At 50.4% G+C, this 13,300-nt stretch overlaps 1 protein-coding gene across 3 annotated transcripts in view; it reads left to right on the top strand.

The window, feature by feature from the left end:
* The window catches only part of MTUS2 (microtubule associated scaffold protein 2), a 411,436-nt gene extending 400,682 nt beyond the window's left edge, over window positions 1-10,754 (top strand). For 2 of the 3 annotated variants that reach the window (XM_060191673.1, XM_007522394.3), the window contains 5 exons: window positions 1,559-1,632; window positions 4,517-4,615; window positions 6,015-6,134; window positions 7,356-7,453; window positions 8,000-10,754. In XM_060191673.1, the coding sequence (XP_060047656.1) occupies window positions 1,559-1,632; window positions 4,517-4,615; window positions 6,015-6,134; window positions 7,356-7,453; window positions 8,000-8,213 (605 nt within the window). In that variant the 3' untranslated portion in view covers window positions 8,214-10,754. The remainder of the gene's footprint in view (window positions 1-1,558; window positions 1,633-4,516; window positions 4,616-6,014; window positions 6,135-7,355; window positions 7,454-7,999) is intronic. The other variant, XM_060191674.1, reaches the window with a different exon arrangement.
* Window positions 10,755-13,300: the final 2,546 nt, after the last annotated feature.

Below are 13,300 nucleotides of genomic sequence, written 5' to 3'. Positions count from 1 at the left end.
TCTTAGTATCAGACCTTTGCTCAGTCAAATTTGTAGAGATCTTTCCTTTTGCCAAGTGTGTCCCAGGGGCCATCATCATGTCATTGCAGACACAGCACTAGTCCCATCTTCTCAGCAACCCCCCCCCCTTCAGGCTGGCAAGGTGACTTCACAGCAGCTTGGCTCCCTTGCAGAGTTCCTGTTTGGGGGTCCAAATTGTGACTGATTGATTGTGGGAAAGAAACATGATTCCAGAGTGGTAGAAAATGGAAATTAGGGAGCTGGGTGGTGGTACACCTGGTTGAAAGCACACACTACAGTGCACAAGAATGTGGGTTCAAGCCCCTGGTCCCATGGGCAGGGAAGAAGTTTCACAAGCCATGAAACAATACTGCAGGTTTTTTTTTCTCTTTCCCTTTCTATCTCCCTTTCCCTCTCAGATCCTCTCTGTCTCTATCCAATAAAAATAAAATAATTTTTAAAATAGTTTATAAAAAAGGAAGAAAACAGATTAAACATTGAATATTTAGTTGTTTCACCACCACAAAAGTTGGAGAATCAGTGATTATTGTGAGTGAAGAATTTGACTTGACACGGTGTGGTAGAACAGAGTATGAGAGAGAGAGAGAGAGAGAGAGAGAGTGTGTGTGTGTGTGTGCGTGTGTGCATGTGAGTGTGTGTGTGCGTGTGTGTGTGCATGTGAGTGTGTGAGTGTGTGTGAGTGTGTGTGAGTGTGTGTGAGTGTGTGTGTGTGTGCATGTGAGTGTGTGTGTGAGTGTGTGTGTGTGAGTGTGTGTGAGTGTGTGTGTGTGAGTGTGTGTGTGTGCATGTGAGTGTGTGTGTGCGTGTGTGTGTGTGCGTGTGTGCATGTGAGTGTGTGTGTTTGTGTGAGTGTGTGTGTGTGAGTGTGTGTGAGTGTGTGTGTGTGTGCATGTGAGTGTGTGTGCGTGTGTGTGTGTGTGCGTGTGTGCATGTGAGTGTGTGTGTGTGTGAGTGTGTGTGTGTGAGTGTGTGTGAGTGTGTGTGAGTGTGTGTGTGTGTGCATGTGAGTGTGTGTGAGTGTGTGTGAGTGTGTGTGTGTGTGAGTGTGTGTGCATGTGTGTGTGTGTGAGTGTGTGTGTGTGAGTGTGTGTGAGTGTGTGTGTGTGTGAGTGTGTGTGTGTGTGAGTGTGTGAGTGTGTGTGTGTGCATGTGAGTGTGTGTGTGTGTGAGTGTGTGTGTGTGTGAGTGTGTGTGTGTGTGTGTGAGTGTGTGTGTGTGTGCATGTGTGTGTGAGTGTGTGTGTGTGTGTGTGTGTGTGTACTCACACATAGAGCTATCTGTCCGTGTGTACATGGACCACTCCCCTCTGTTATTCCTCTTCTCCCCACCATTTCATCACTTCTCTGTTATCTTCCTCTTTCTCTAAATAACATTGCACACAGTTTCAGACCAATGGAGAAGTTTCCTTGAGTTTAAGTCTTCTATCTACTAGTGTCCCCTATTTAACTAGGCCTATAGTCTTACTCCAAGGAAAGGATCTTGCTCGTCCCCTTTTCAAAAGAAAGACAAACTGAATAATTTGCTGTCTTCTCTCCAGAACTGATGTCTACCCATGAACTTGAAAAGAAAGAACTGGAAGAGAATTTTGAGAAGTTACGACTATCCTTACAGGTTGGTATTTCACTAATCCTATAAGCAGATCTTTACCTGCACCTGCTGTGTGCTGGGTCCTGTACTAAGCCTGGGATATACAAGTATGAAAGACACACACCATGCCCATAGGCAGCTGATTGCCTACTTAGTGTGACTCAAATTTTTGTGACAGATGGCCACAAAAATGGCACATACTTGCACTAGAGAATTGGTAGTTGACAAGCACCGCAGAAGTTCCAAGAGAAAATGTAGGTCTCAGGGGGTCGGGTGGTAGCATAGCGGGTTAAGCGCACATGGTGCAAAGCACAAGGAACTGGGTAAGGATCCCAGTTCAAGCCCCTGGCTCCCCTTCTATGGGTGAGGTGGGGGTGTTGCTTCACAAGCGGTGAAGCAGGTCTGCAGGTGTCTTTCTTTCTCTCTGTCTCTGTCTTCCCCTCCTCTCTCCATTTCTCTCTGTCCTATCCAACAACAGCAATAATAACCACAACAATGATCAAACAACAAAGGCAACAAAAGGGAAAAAATAGCCTCCAGGATTAGTGGACCGAGCCCCAGCAATAACCCTGGAGGCAAGAAAGAGAGAGAGAGAGAATATATGGGTCTCAAATACCAGAGGGCTGCCTGGCTTCCTTCTGACCATTCATGGGAGAAAGAAGGATCTCGGGGTCCTAGTCTTCTGAGGACTGCTTCCTCTGTGAGAAGATATTGAATCCCCGCCCCCAGCCCCAGCCCTAGGGGGCGATACTAAGCAACTGACCCTGCTGTTCCCAGTTACCAACATCCCAGTCACAGCAAGCTTGCTTTTCTAATATTAGGGACACTCCCCTCTGGAGACTTTGGAAGGTGAGGAGCAGAGCAAGCAAGGACTTTGCTTCTCTGGTGACACACTTTCTCTGGAGATGTTCATTGCCCAGAACCTGCCCCTCCAAGGAAATAATCCAGGACATTATCGTGGAGTTAGCCAGCGTCTGAGTTATTGAGTGTATTAGGTGATGTTTTCAGTAGGAGTCCTTATGCTGATATCCCATCACTATCTAGCAGTCTGTGGATGAACCCGCATTGTGCCCAGGCGGTCGGTCAGTCCTCATGTGGCATATTCTGGGCAGAGCAAACTCACATGGTTTTCCTTGGGTCCCACATAGTTCACACTTCAGATGCACTCTCTAAAGGAATGCAACCAGGAAAGTGGCAGCCATACTGTGAGAGAGCAGATCCCAATCCATGCCCAAGCAAAATGAAGTGAGTTCTTATTAACTCCCGAGTGTGCATCCTGCCACTAATGCCAGTCAGCTGTGTGTATGTGCCCTGCAGTGTCAACTTGGGCTGCAGAGCACTGGCTGCTGGGAGGGTGGCGTTGCTCCAGTGGAGTCTCTGAGGCTGCTGGCAGCTAGAAGTCTGAGCTCTGGGTTTATATCCTGAGTATGCCTCCTCTTTCTAGCATTGAAGTATTGGGCTGCTGTGTAAGCTCTGTGAACCTGATTTTTAATTGTCTATAAAAAGGAGAGGATACAAGGACACAGAGTGGAAATACAAAGCAGAAGTTAGACTGGGTGTGGTATATTGCACCAAAGCAAAGGACTCTGGTGGGGAGGGGTTTGAGCTCGCAGGTCCTGGTGCATGACGGTGGCGGGGGCTTGGCCCGCGGGTGAGAGTATTTTGCAGACACCTTTCACAGTGAGATGAGAAATTTTACCCCTGTATCAACAACTGTACTCACTTCAAACCATAAACTCCCCCAATAAAAAGGGGAAAGGGGTTGGGGGGATACCAGTACCTTCCTCAAGCGGGGAGCAGATTCTGTGTGTTGCACTGGGGTGACTCACGCTAAGCACTATTGGCTATTGTTGTTAATATAGCTCCCAGCACTACCGGTATCTCTTGAGTGGTCTGTTCAGGCAAGGTCACCAGCTGGGACTTGGCGCCTCTTAGGTTGACATAAAGGAGCCAGCCCAACCAGGAGTCCCCTAGCATTGCTCCAGCACTGTTGTACTTCTGCCTGTGATCTACAATGGAGAAACAGGGAAAATGGAGAAAGGAAAAAAAAAATCCTTGGATAGTTTAGGTCTATCCTAGGTGGTATCTGCTGGTGACTTTTTGGTTTCTGGTGATTTGGTTTCTGATAAAAGACAAGAAGTTTGGGAGAAATGTTCCTTCTGGCAGTGCAACCAGGTCTGGTATAGGAGCCACAGAGTAATATGGTCACTGTTCTGGTCACCTTCTAGTAGCAATGACAGCAGGGCAGCGGGTATGAGGGGCCCAGCTGGGCTTCACATATGCCAGCTAAGGCCACACATATTCCCACTACTAACTATTGTCCAAATGCACTAGCATTTGTGTCGAATGGTGCTGTTGGAGTTTTTTTTCTTAAAATTAAAATGGGAAACAAGTCAACAAAAGAAGTCCTGAGAGAGCTCATTTGGCCGGGCAAATGCCTGGCCATGTGTGCAGCCCAGGTTCAAGCCCCAGCACCACATGACTTTGCAGAGAAGGTGCAAGTGTCTCTCACTCCCTGTCTATCTTAATGAAAATGCAATCTCACATGCACCAGACCCTGGCTCTGCAAAAGAGAGAGAAGGAACAGGAAGCTTCAAGAATGGCTTCCAGGCTGTGGTTTGCAGGATAGAGCCCTCTGCTGCCAGGAGTGCAGTCAGCTGGCACTTCCTGCCTTTGCAGGGATCTTCTGCAGAATTACCTCATTTACATGACACTGCTCTGAATACTGGGATCTTGGTGCCCTGTGGGGAGCATCCCAGATATGCAGTGAGCAAGGTGACTGGGTCCCAGGAAAGAAGACAGGTGCAGAGGGGAGGCCCTTGAGGCTGCATCAGCTGCACTTCACTTTGAGCCTATTGTCTGGTGCATCTTGTGATGGGGCCTGGGCTCCCTTTGTGCTCACTTGCAGGACCAGGTGGACACGCTGACCTTCCAAAGCCAGTCTCTGCGGGACCGAGCCAGACGCTTCGAGGAGGCTCTGAGGAAGAACACAGAGGAACAGCTGGAGGTAGCTGTGCTTTCTAGGCTTCCTGAACTGCCTTCCCATGCCAGGCAACCACAAGGTGTCCCCCAAATAGAGCCTTCCTGTGCTGATCTACTGTGAAGCCAGCCTAGGGTTTAAGCGCACTCCTGTTTAACACCGTGCCCTTAGGCAGGACCACTGCGGGCTTCTCCCCTGATGCTGTGCTCCCTCTCCTGTCCAGAGAGCCCTGTAAAAAGCATAGTTTGGGGAGCTTCCACATGCCGCCCCCACTCATCTCTCCCCATTTTAATAGGTGAAGGAGAGGCCTTTTTTTTTTTTTTTCAGAAAAGCTGGCAAAATCCCTTCCCTTAGATGTAAGGTTGTCAGATAAAATATGTGACATACACACACACACATTTGAATTGCAAATAGATGCCTTTGTAATCAGAGAATGACCCATGTTTATACTCCAGGAAAGGAAAGTTGTTTATCTGACATACAATCTTAGCTGAATGAATATTCTTCTTGTTGTTACATCTGGCTGTCTTATGCTGGCATCTTTTTCTCAGATTCTGTTTTTGCTTTGTTAAACACTTTCCTCTTTTCCTGGACAAGCCCTACTCCGAGTCCCCAAGACGGCCACAGATCCCCTCGTCCAGTAGAACCTACCTGGCAGTGGAATTTGGGCATCTGGGGAATATTAAAGCTGCTGGTTACATTTCATTTTATGAATTCCCTTCAGAGAATGAGACAGTATTGTTGGGCCATGCCAGCACCCAGATGCTTTTTTCCAGTCTTAGTTTTCTCTCCGTTTTCAGCAGAGCACTACTCAGGTCTGGCCTAAGATGGTTCTAGGGACTGGACTCAAGTCCTCAGAGCCTCAGGCATGAAAGTCTTTTGTACAACCACTGTGCTATCTCCCTCGCCACATCAGAGATTTTAATTACCTCTCCTGTTCATCTAAGAAATTGAAATTTTTTAAGATTTTTAAAAATATTTACTTCCTTTTTGTTGCCCTTGTTTTTATTGTTATTGTAATTATTGTTGTTGATGTCGTTGTTGAATAGGACAGAGAGAAATGGAGAGAGGAGGAGAAGACAGAGAGGGGGAGAGAAAGACACCTGCAGACCTGCTTCACTGCCTGTGAAGCGACCGCCCTGCAGGTTGGGTGCTGGGGGCTTCAGCTGGGACCCTCACACTGGTCCTTATGCTTTGCGCCATTTGCTTTTAACCCACTGCGCTAGCACCCAACTCCCCAGAAACTGAATTTTTTAACAGCATTTCCCATAGGCTATCTGTTGGCATCTTTAAGGAAAGCTGTACTCTCCTTCACTCTGTCTCATGCTTGTGAATGGAAGCTAGATATTACTGAATGGGTCACATTGGTGAATGCTGTGTGTTTCTCAGACTCCTGGGAAATAGCTTGGTGCTTTCTGCCCTGTAGGTTGCCCTGGCTCCCTATCAGCACTTAGAAGAAGACATGAAGAGTCTGAAGCAGGTATTAGAGATGAAGAATCAGCAAATACACCAACAGGAGAAAAAGATCATTGAGTTGGAAAAGTTGGTGAGTGTGTCTGTTCCTACACAGTACACAGGCACCCAATATGTTGTACGTACACACACACACACACACCATATATATATATATATATATATATATATATATTACTTCATTTTATCACAAACTTCATTTTATCACAAACTTCATTTTATCACACAGCAAGCTCTGATATTTTCTACCCTGTTTGATTTTATTTAAAAGTAGTGTGGTTCATGTACTTCTAACTTATTAATAGAATGGCTTACATGCAGCAGTGTGCAAAACATTATTCTTTCCTTGAAATAATTTCCCTCTTTTTTAATATTTATGTATTTCCTTTTGTTGCCCTTGTTTTTTATTGTTGTAGTTATTATTGTTGTCGTTGTTGGACAGGACAGAGAAATGGAGAGAGGAGGGGAAGACAGAGAGGGGAAGAGATAGATACCTGCAGACCTGCTTCACCACCTGTGAAGCGACCCCCCTGCAGGTGGGGAGCCAGGAGCTCGAACTGGGATCCTTACACCGGTCCTTGTGCTTTGCGCCATCTGTGCTTTACCCACTGTGCTACCACTCGACTCCACAATTTTCTCTCTTTTAAGTATGTATTTACTTATTAATTTTTATGGGAGTCACTGCTCAGTTCCAGTATATGTTGATTTCAGGGACAAAAACTAGGTTCTTAGGAATGCGAGTCCTGTGCTCTACCATGCTTAGATATCTTCCAGGCTTCTGAAACACTTTTTAAAATTTTATTTATTTATTATTGGATAGAGACAGAAATTGAGAGAGGGAGGCAGAGATAGAGAGGGAAAAAGAGACACCCGCAGCCCTGCTCCACCATTTATGAAGCTTCCCTCCTGCAGGTGGGGCTTGAACCTGGGTTCTTTCACACTATAATGTGTGTGCTTAACCACCAAAACACTTTTTGTTTTAATAATAGTAAATCTATTTGTTTAGGACAGAGAGAAATTGAGATACAAGGTGGAGATAGAGAGGGAGAGAGAAAAACAGGATACCTGCAGCACTGCCACACCACTTGTGAAGCTCCCCACCTTCTGTGCAGTTGGGGACTGGGGGCTTGAACCCAGGTCCTTGCACATGACAATGTGTGCTCAGCCAGTTGCACCATCACCCAGCCCCTGAAACACTGTTCTGAATAGACCCATAAAAGCCAGAAGCCCTGGACACCACCTGCTACCTACCCTGTGGCCTTGCTGAGACCTCTTGGTCCTTCTTCCTTTATAGGCAGAAAAGAACATCATCCTGGAGGAGAAAATCCAAGTTCTCCAGCAGCAGAATGAAGACCTCAAAGCAAGGATTGATCAGAACACTGTCGTCACCAGGTAGGTGGGCTTGGGCATCAGGTGACATCAGTTTGCTTCTCACTTAGCATCTGTTCCCCACAAACACGAGCTGAGCTTCTGTTACAGTGCACCAGGATGGGAGTCCAGGGCGTGGGCTCTACCCCCAGTCTTCGAGGGTGGAGGATTCAGCAGGTGAGCAGGTTCAGAAAGGCAGCTGTTACCATGGAGACCCTGGGCAGAGGCTGAGAGGCTTAGAGACATTGTCCTGAAGCTGACAGGCCCTGTGCTGTTGGGACTGTCATTTACCTGGCATGGGCTCCAGGGGGCAGAGCACGCAGCCTCTCACATCCCTGGCTCCTCCTCATCCTTAGGCTTTTGCTCTACTCACTCTCCCCGGGGAGGGGTTGGGGCCTGACCTGCTTGGTGGACAGGCGTTGGAACCTGTGGGCCACCGGGACCCCATTTGGCCCTGTTCTCCCACACTCAGCCCTGTGCACCCCCTGCTCTGGTGAACCCTAAGATAAAAGCCTGTTCTAGCCTGACTGCTTTTTGGATGTCTCTGCTTCACCACTTCCACCCCCGCAGACAACTGTCAGAGGAAAACGCCAACCTGCAGGAATACGTGGAGAAAGAAACCCAGGAGAAGAAAAGGCTGAGCCGGACCAACGAAGAGTTGCTGTGGAAACTCCAGACTGGGGACCCCACGAGTCCCATCAAACTCTCCCCCACATCCCCCGTTTACCGAGGCTCCTCCTCCGGGCCCTCCTCTCCAGCCAGAGTCAGCACAACGCCCAGATGACGACGCCACGGCACAGCAGCCTGCAGGAGGGGCGGCCACCGGCCAGGGTCCCCACCTGCCGGGACACCGCCCAGGGCTGGCCCCTGCCGCCTGCGCGCATGCCCAGTTGCTGCATAGCTGCATCCTAGGTGGAGTCCTCCTCTGACCCCTGAGCGAGAATGACCCGGGATTGGCGCTTAGGAAAGTACAAACGGTAGTGTCCGGTGTGCAATGTTTGGCCGTAGATAGTCCAAGGAAGGAGAGAACACATCTCCCATTATTCTTGAGCAACGAACTCTCTCTCACTGCAGAATTTCAGGTTCGGTACCAGTAGCTCCGTTTTTGAATATACATTGAATAACCATTGTGTACGGCACCGCTGCGCGTGTGTATGCGGAGAGAGGCAAATACACACCCTCAGCGGCCCTCAGTTGCATTTTTTTATAACACGAAGTGCTGACATATTTTGGTCAAGGTCAGCATTTTTCTAACTTGTGCCTAAGAATTATTATTGGGAAATGAAAATGCATTTCTACCTATCTTCCCGGGAATATTTCTACCCAAAATTGAAAAAGAGAAAAAAAAAAAAAAAGATACAGAGAAGAAGCGCCTTTCAACCTACCACCAAGTGGTATTGTATTTAACACAAACACCAGCGATTTGGGGCCTACCTTTGGAACCGTCAGCTTCTTAGTCAACATGATGTGAGCTCATTATCATTCCATTTGCAAGTTTTAATTATTAATGCTCCCATCCTGAGCCGATGAAAGAGCAGTGGGGACCCCCCCCCCCCCGGGGGGTTAGCAGTTTTGCAGGTGTTGTTTGTGACCGAGGGCCATCTATAGTCCTGAAAAACACACATTTTACTTTCTCCCTAGCCCCACTGCCCCAGGCATTTCAAAATCTGTAGTTAAGCAGTTACACCCTGGGGGAAATACAGAAGAGCATGACCTAGAGTGAGGGTGAGGAAGGCCTTGGAGTTGGCGGAGACACCGGCACTCCACCCTATGGAAGCACCGTGGCCAGTGGAGTCTGTTGTGTTTTGAGGAGACGCAGAGGAGGGCAGCGTCCTCAGACTTCCACTTGGTCTGCTCTGATGTGATTCTTCAGGGGGTTAACCCAACAGGTGACACACGGCCCCCATTTCACAAGCAACCACCCCTTCAGTTTGGTTCTATCATTCAACTCTCTCAGTGTACATGAGACCGCTCAGGGCCTTCCAGAAATCCAGTGACTCTTCCGTGCCTGGGGAGAGAAGGGGGCAGCTCCAGTCTGTGCTAGGTCGTCCCCTGCTGGCCTAGGAACACAGATGTCTTCCCTGCTGGATGAGCAAGCAGTGTCACGGCCCACAGTGGTCCTATCCTAGGTCCAGGTGGTGCTGCCACACCGAAGAGCCCAGGGCAACAGCCTGCCAAGCCATCTTGCTTGCTGGACTGACCTTTGTCTCTGAAATTGTGGAATGAGGACATGAAAGGTCTTCATGCCTGTCGTGCTGTAACCTACTAGGAGCATGACCCAGAGAGAGGTAGTTTGGACAGTTGCCACTTTGAGGCTCGCAACGCCTTCCTTTCCTGTTGGTGACTGAGAGCCTGTGCTGCTGCCCAGTGGCCTCTGCGCTATCACACATGGGCCATCTCTGAGCAAGCCAGAGATGAGCAGACTGGGGCTGGGTGCTCAGTGGGCCCTGAAGACGATGGCCCTCAGAGAGGACAGGCTTGTCCACTAGGCCGTCCTGCCCAGGTTGGGCTTCCTGGCCTCGGGTACATCTCATCTCCAGTAAGCCTTCCCGGGTCTTGGCCCATCCTGGGGACACACACAGTAGATGCACATTGAAGAAACCTAGACGTCCCCCCCCCCCACCTGCAGCTCTGCATGATGCTGTGTTATGGAGGTGGGTGTTCCATTAGAGTAGGTCATGCCACATTGACTAAATACACAATTATTTATTCTGTTAGCAGGAGCCCCCTGCAAATACAGGTCAGGTGGTAGTTGAGCTCTTGAAATCAGGAACTGCTCCCCTGACAGCGCCTGCTAAAACACAGTCACACAGCAATACGGATGTCAGTGTTAGGTTAGAATGTGGTACAGTGCGGTGGCCTATTGCGGTCAAAGTTGTAGAGGTATTAGAGCTAAGTAATCCCTTCCTAGGTGGACTAGAGCTTTGCCCTACCCAGTCCTGACCTTGGGTTCCTGAGCTAATCCCCCATATGACCCAGGCTTCATTTTTTTCATCAAGGATGCCCCTTGTCCTAAAACATCTGGGGTGGAGGCGGCTGTGTCCCCCTCGTCACTACTTTGCCCCTCTCAGCATGGAAGCCTCCTCCTCCTCTGGCTGGAGCCATTTTCATGCTCAGATACTGTAGCCCCTGCCCACCTCAGACCCCTGCCCAGTCCACCTCTTGGCATTTGGGAGACATGTGGGTCACCTTGGCCTGACAGAGTGCCAGGGTGGGGAGGGGCTGGTGGGTGAGTACTTGGGCAGGGTCACCCGCCTTTCTGGCCCTACCGTTCCTGTGTTGCATATTTGTGTTTGAAGCATATTAAACTGAACTTGAGGGACTATCTGATATGTATTTGTTTTTACTCAGCTTGGTCTTGTTAGGCTGTGGACATTCAGGCTGGGGGCCTAAGCCCGGTGTGGGGGGGAGAGATCTGCAGGCTGAGTTCCTTTCCTGGGTAGCAGTAAGTGCCAACACCCCTTTTCCACCTCACTGCACCTGACTCTGCAGGCCCCAGGTCCTCACACTATCTCTCTAGCCACACACTGGCCTGTGGGTAGGTCAGAGATGGCTGGAAAGGGGATACAAGAGATTGAGCACGGGGGCCAGAAGACTAGAGATAGCTCAGCCGGTAGGGTGCATGCCACATCATGCATGAGGCTGCGGTTTCAAGACTTGGCATCAAATGGGAGTATTAATGGAAAGTACCAGGGGCAGCTCCATGGATGGTGGAGCTGTGCTGGGGTGTCTCTCTGTCTCTCTCATGGGCAGATAGGTGGGGGTACACTGTACCGGAGTGGTACCTGAGGTCAGTAGTTCCTCATGACCTTTTCCCTTATTGACTGAAGAGGGTTATGGGCCTCTCCCTCTGACACCACCTGCAGCTAGGCCTGAGGTACAACCCCTGCCCTGGCCTCAAGCCTATATGTATGAACCCAAACAGCTGCTTATGAATGACTCACTTGACAAAATGTACAACCTGTCAGTTTCTGTTGGGGTGCTGAGTGGCCTCCGCTTTCATTGGCACCATCCAACACCCCGGCACAGGTGAACTCCACATCGAAAAGGGGCAAAGTGGTGGTGCTATAAATGTGGTCACAAGCAGCTCCCTCTTATCTGTGAGTGCCTACAGCACCTCCCACAGCTGACTGGTAGGTGACAGAGTTGCCCAGTGGGGCCAAGCTCTTGCTATGCCAGGTCCCCATACAGCCTGCCTGTTTCCTAGTGGAGGGCTTGGAGCTGCTCAGGAGGTGGAAAGGTTGAGCTTGCCCTCGGGGTCTCGGGCTGTGACCATGTGGTGCAGCATCAGGTAAGAGTATCCACTCAGGTGACAGCCATCACCCTCCATGAGCATCAGGAGTCAGGGACCCTCTCACTGGAGCACTTGGGTCAGACACTTTAAACACTACTACTGGGCCAGCAAAACAGCTTACTTGGATAGTATTTTCCTTTGCCATGTGTTCCATCCAGGTTCAGACCTTAGCCTCGCCCTATTGGAGGGAGCTTCGGTGCTGTGATCATTCCTTCTCTTTATCTGAAAAAGTCAGCCCATAGAGGCAAAGTCCTGGAGATTGACACCTCCCCCACACCCCATAAATAAACAGCCCAGCAAGCTGTTCTCATTGTTACAACGGGGAGTGTGTGTGTGTGTGTGTGTGTGTGTGTGTGTGTGTGTGTGTGTGTGTGTGTGTTTATCTGGAGGGTGAGGGAGAGGAGAGAGCAAGGGACTGCGAGGAATGACAGGACACACGACCACCGCACTGCTCCACCTCTTGCCATCCATAATGCTCCCATGTGTTTCCGTGGTGATTTGAACCCTGGACCACAAGCACCCCAGGGCACAGCCATCTTCCTGGTTCCTCTTTCTTCACCGCAGTTTCCTATCCCCCCCTCCCCGCCGCCCACCGAGGAGCTTGTCTCAGCTGCGGGGCGCTCAGCTCGCCCCACCCGACCCGGGCGCCACGCCAGAGCGCGCAGGCGCAGTGTAGCTCCACGCTTCCCGCCCGCAGACCCGGCTTCCACCGGCCCGCGGCGCTGACTGCTGAGCAGGAGCAAAGTAAGTGGCTTGGTCGCTCTGTGGAGCGTAAAGTGTCGTGTCTGCCCCCCAGCGCAGGGCGGGCTGTCGGGGTTCAGGGCCTGACGGTGCTGTCAGGTTGGGGTTCTCGCTGCACCTGCACCAGCGAAAGCGCCCCCTTGTTCACTGAGCCTAGTCTTACGTGGCTTTTAAAACAGCGACTGTAGTTATGGCTTGCTGGATCACCTTGTTTGGGAGGACGAGAAATGAGTCCTTTTTTTGAACGGGGGTTCTTCTTCTAGCGTTTGCCCTTCTTTGAACGGGGTGTGGGCACGGAGCTCCCCCGTGGGGGTTCCCATCCAGCCACTAGGCTTGCAGCTTGGACACAGGGTGATGGCGGAAGGGGCTTTAGGGCACCTTCCACCTTTTTGGGCCATGTCCCAGACCAGAGCCTGGTGAAATGGTGAAGAGCTTTCCTCCTTAGTGTTAAGGTGGACTTGTTTGGGGCTAAGAGTTAAACCACGCGCGGGCAGATTTGCTCCCGAAAATGCGGGGGACGTTGCAGGCTGCCTGCCGGGCGGGCGGCATGTCGGCCACGAGGTGGCGGTGTTGCGGCGCGGGGACCGGGCTCCAGCGGCACGGGACTGGGAGGGCTGCTGGTGGCCCTGTGTTCAGACACTGGAAGCCAGTCCAAGGCACTTCCTGGTGCCCGGACCCCATAGACGCGGTAGAGCCGGTCATCTTGCAAACCAGGGGCTCGGCTCACTGGTGTCTGCAAATTACCAGCAGAACTAGCCCTTGGTTGGGGTGAAGGTGACCCCAGACTCACCCCTGGATGATGGCCCACTCTGTCCAAGCTCAGGCGTCCGGTTTAC

Source organism: Erinaceus europaeus, chromosome 5, assembly GCF_950295315.1.
Source record: "Erinaceus europaeus chromosome 5, mEriEur2.1, whole genome shotgun sequence".
NCBI classification, from domain to species: domain Eukaryota; kingdom Metazoa; phylum Chordata; class Mammalia; order Eulipotyphla; family Erinaceidae; genus Erinaceus; species Erinaceus europaeus.
The sequence above is the reverse complement of the archived record's forward strand: the minus strand, read 5'-3'. Positions and strand labels throughout refer to the sequence as shown.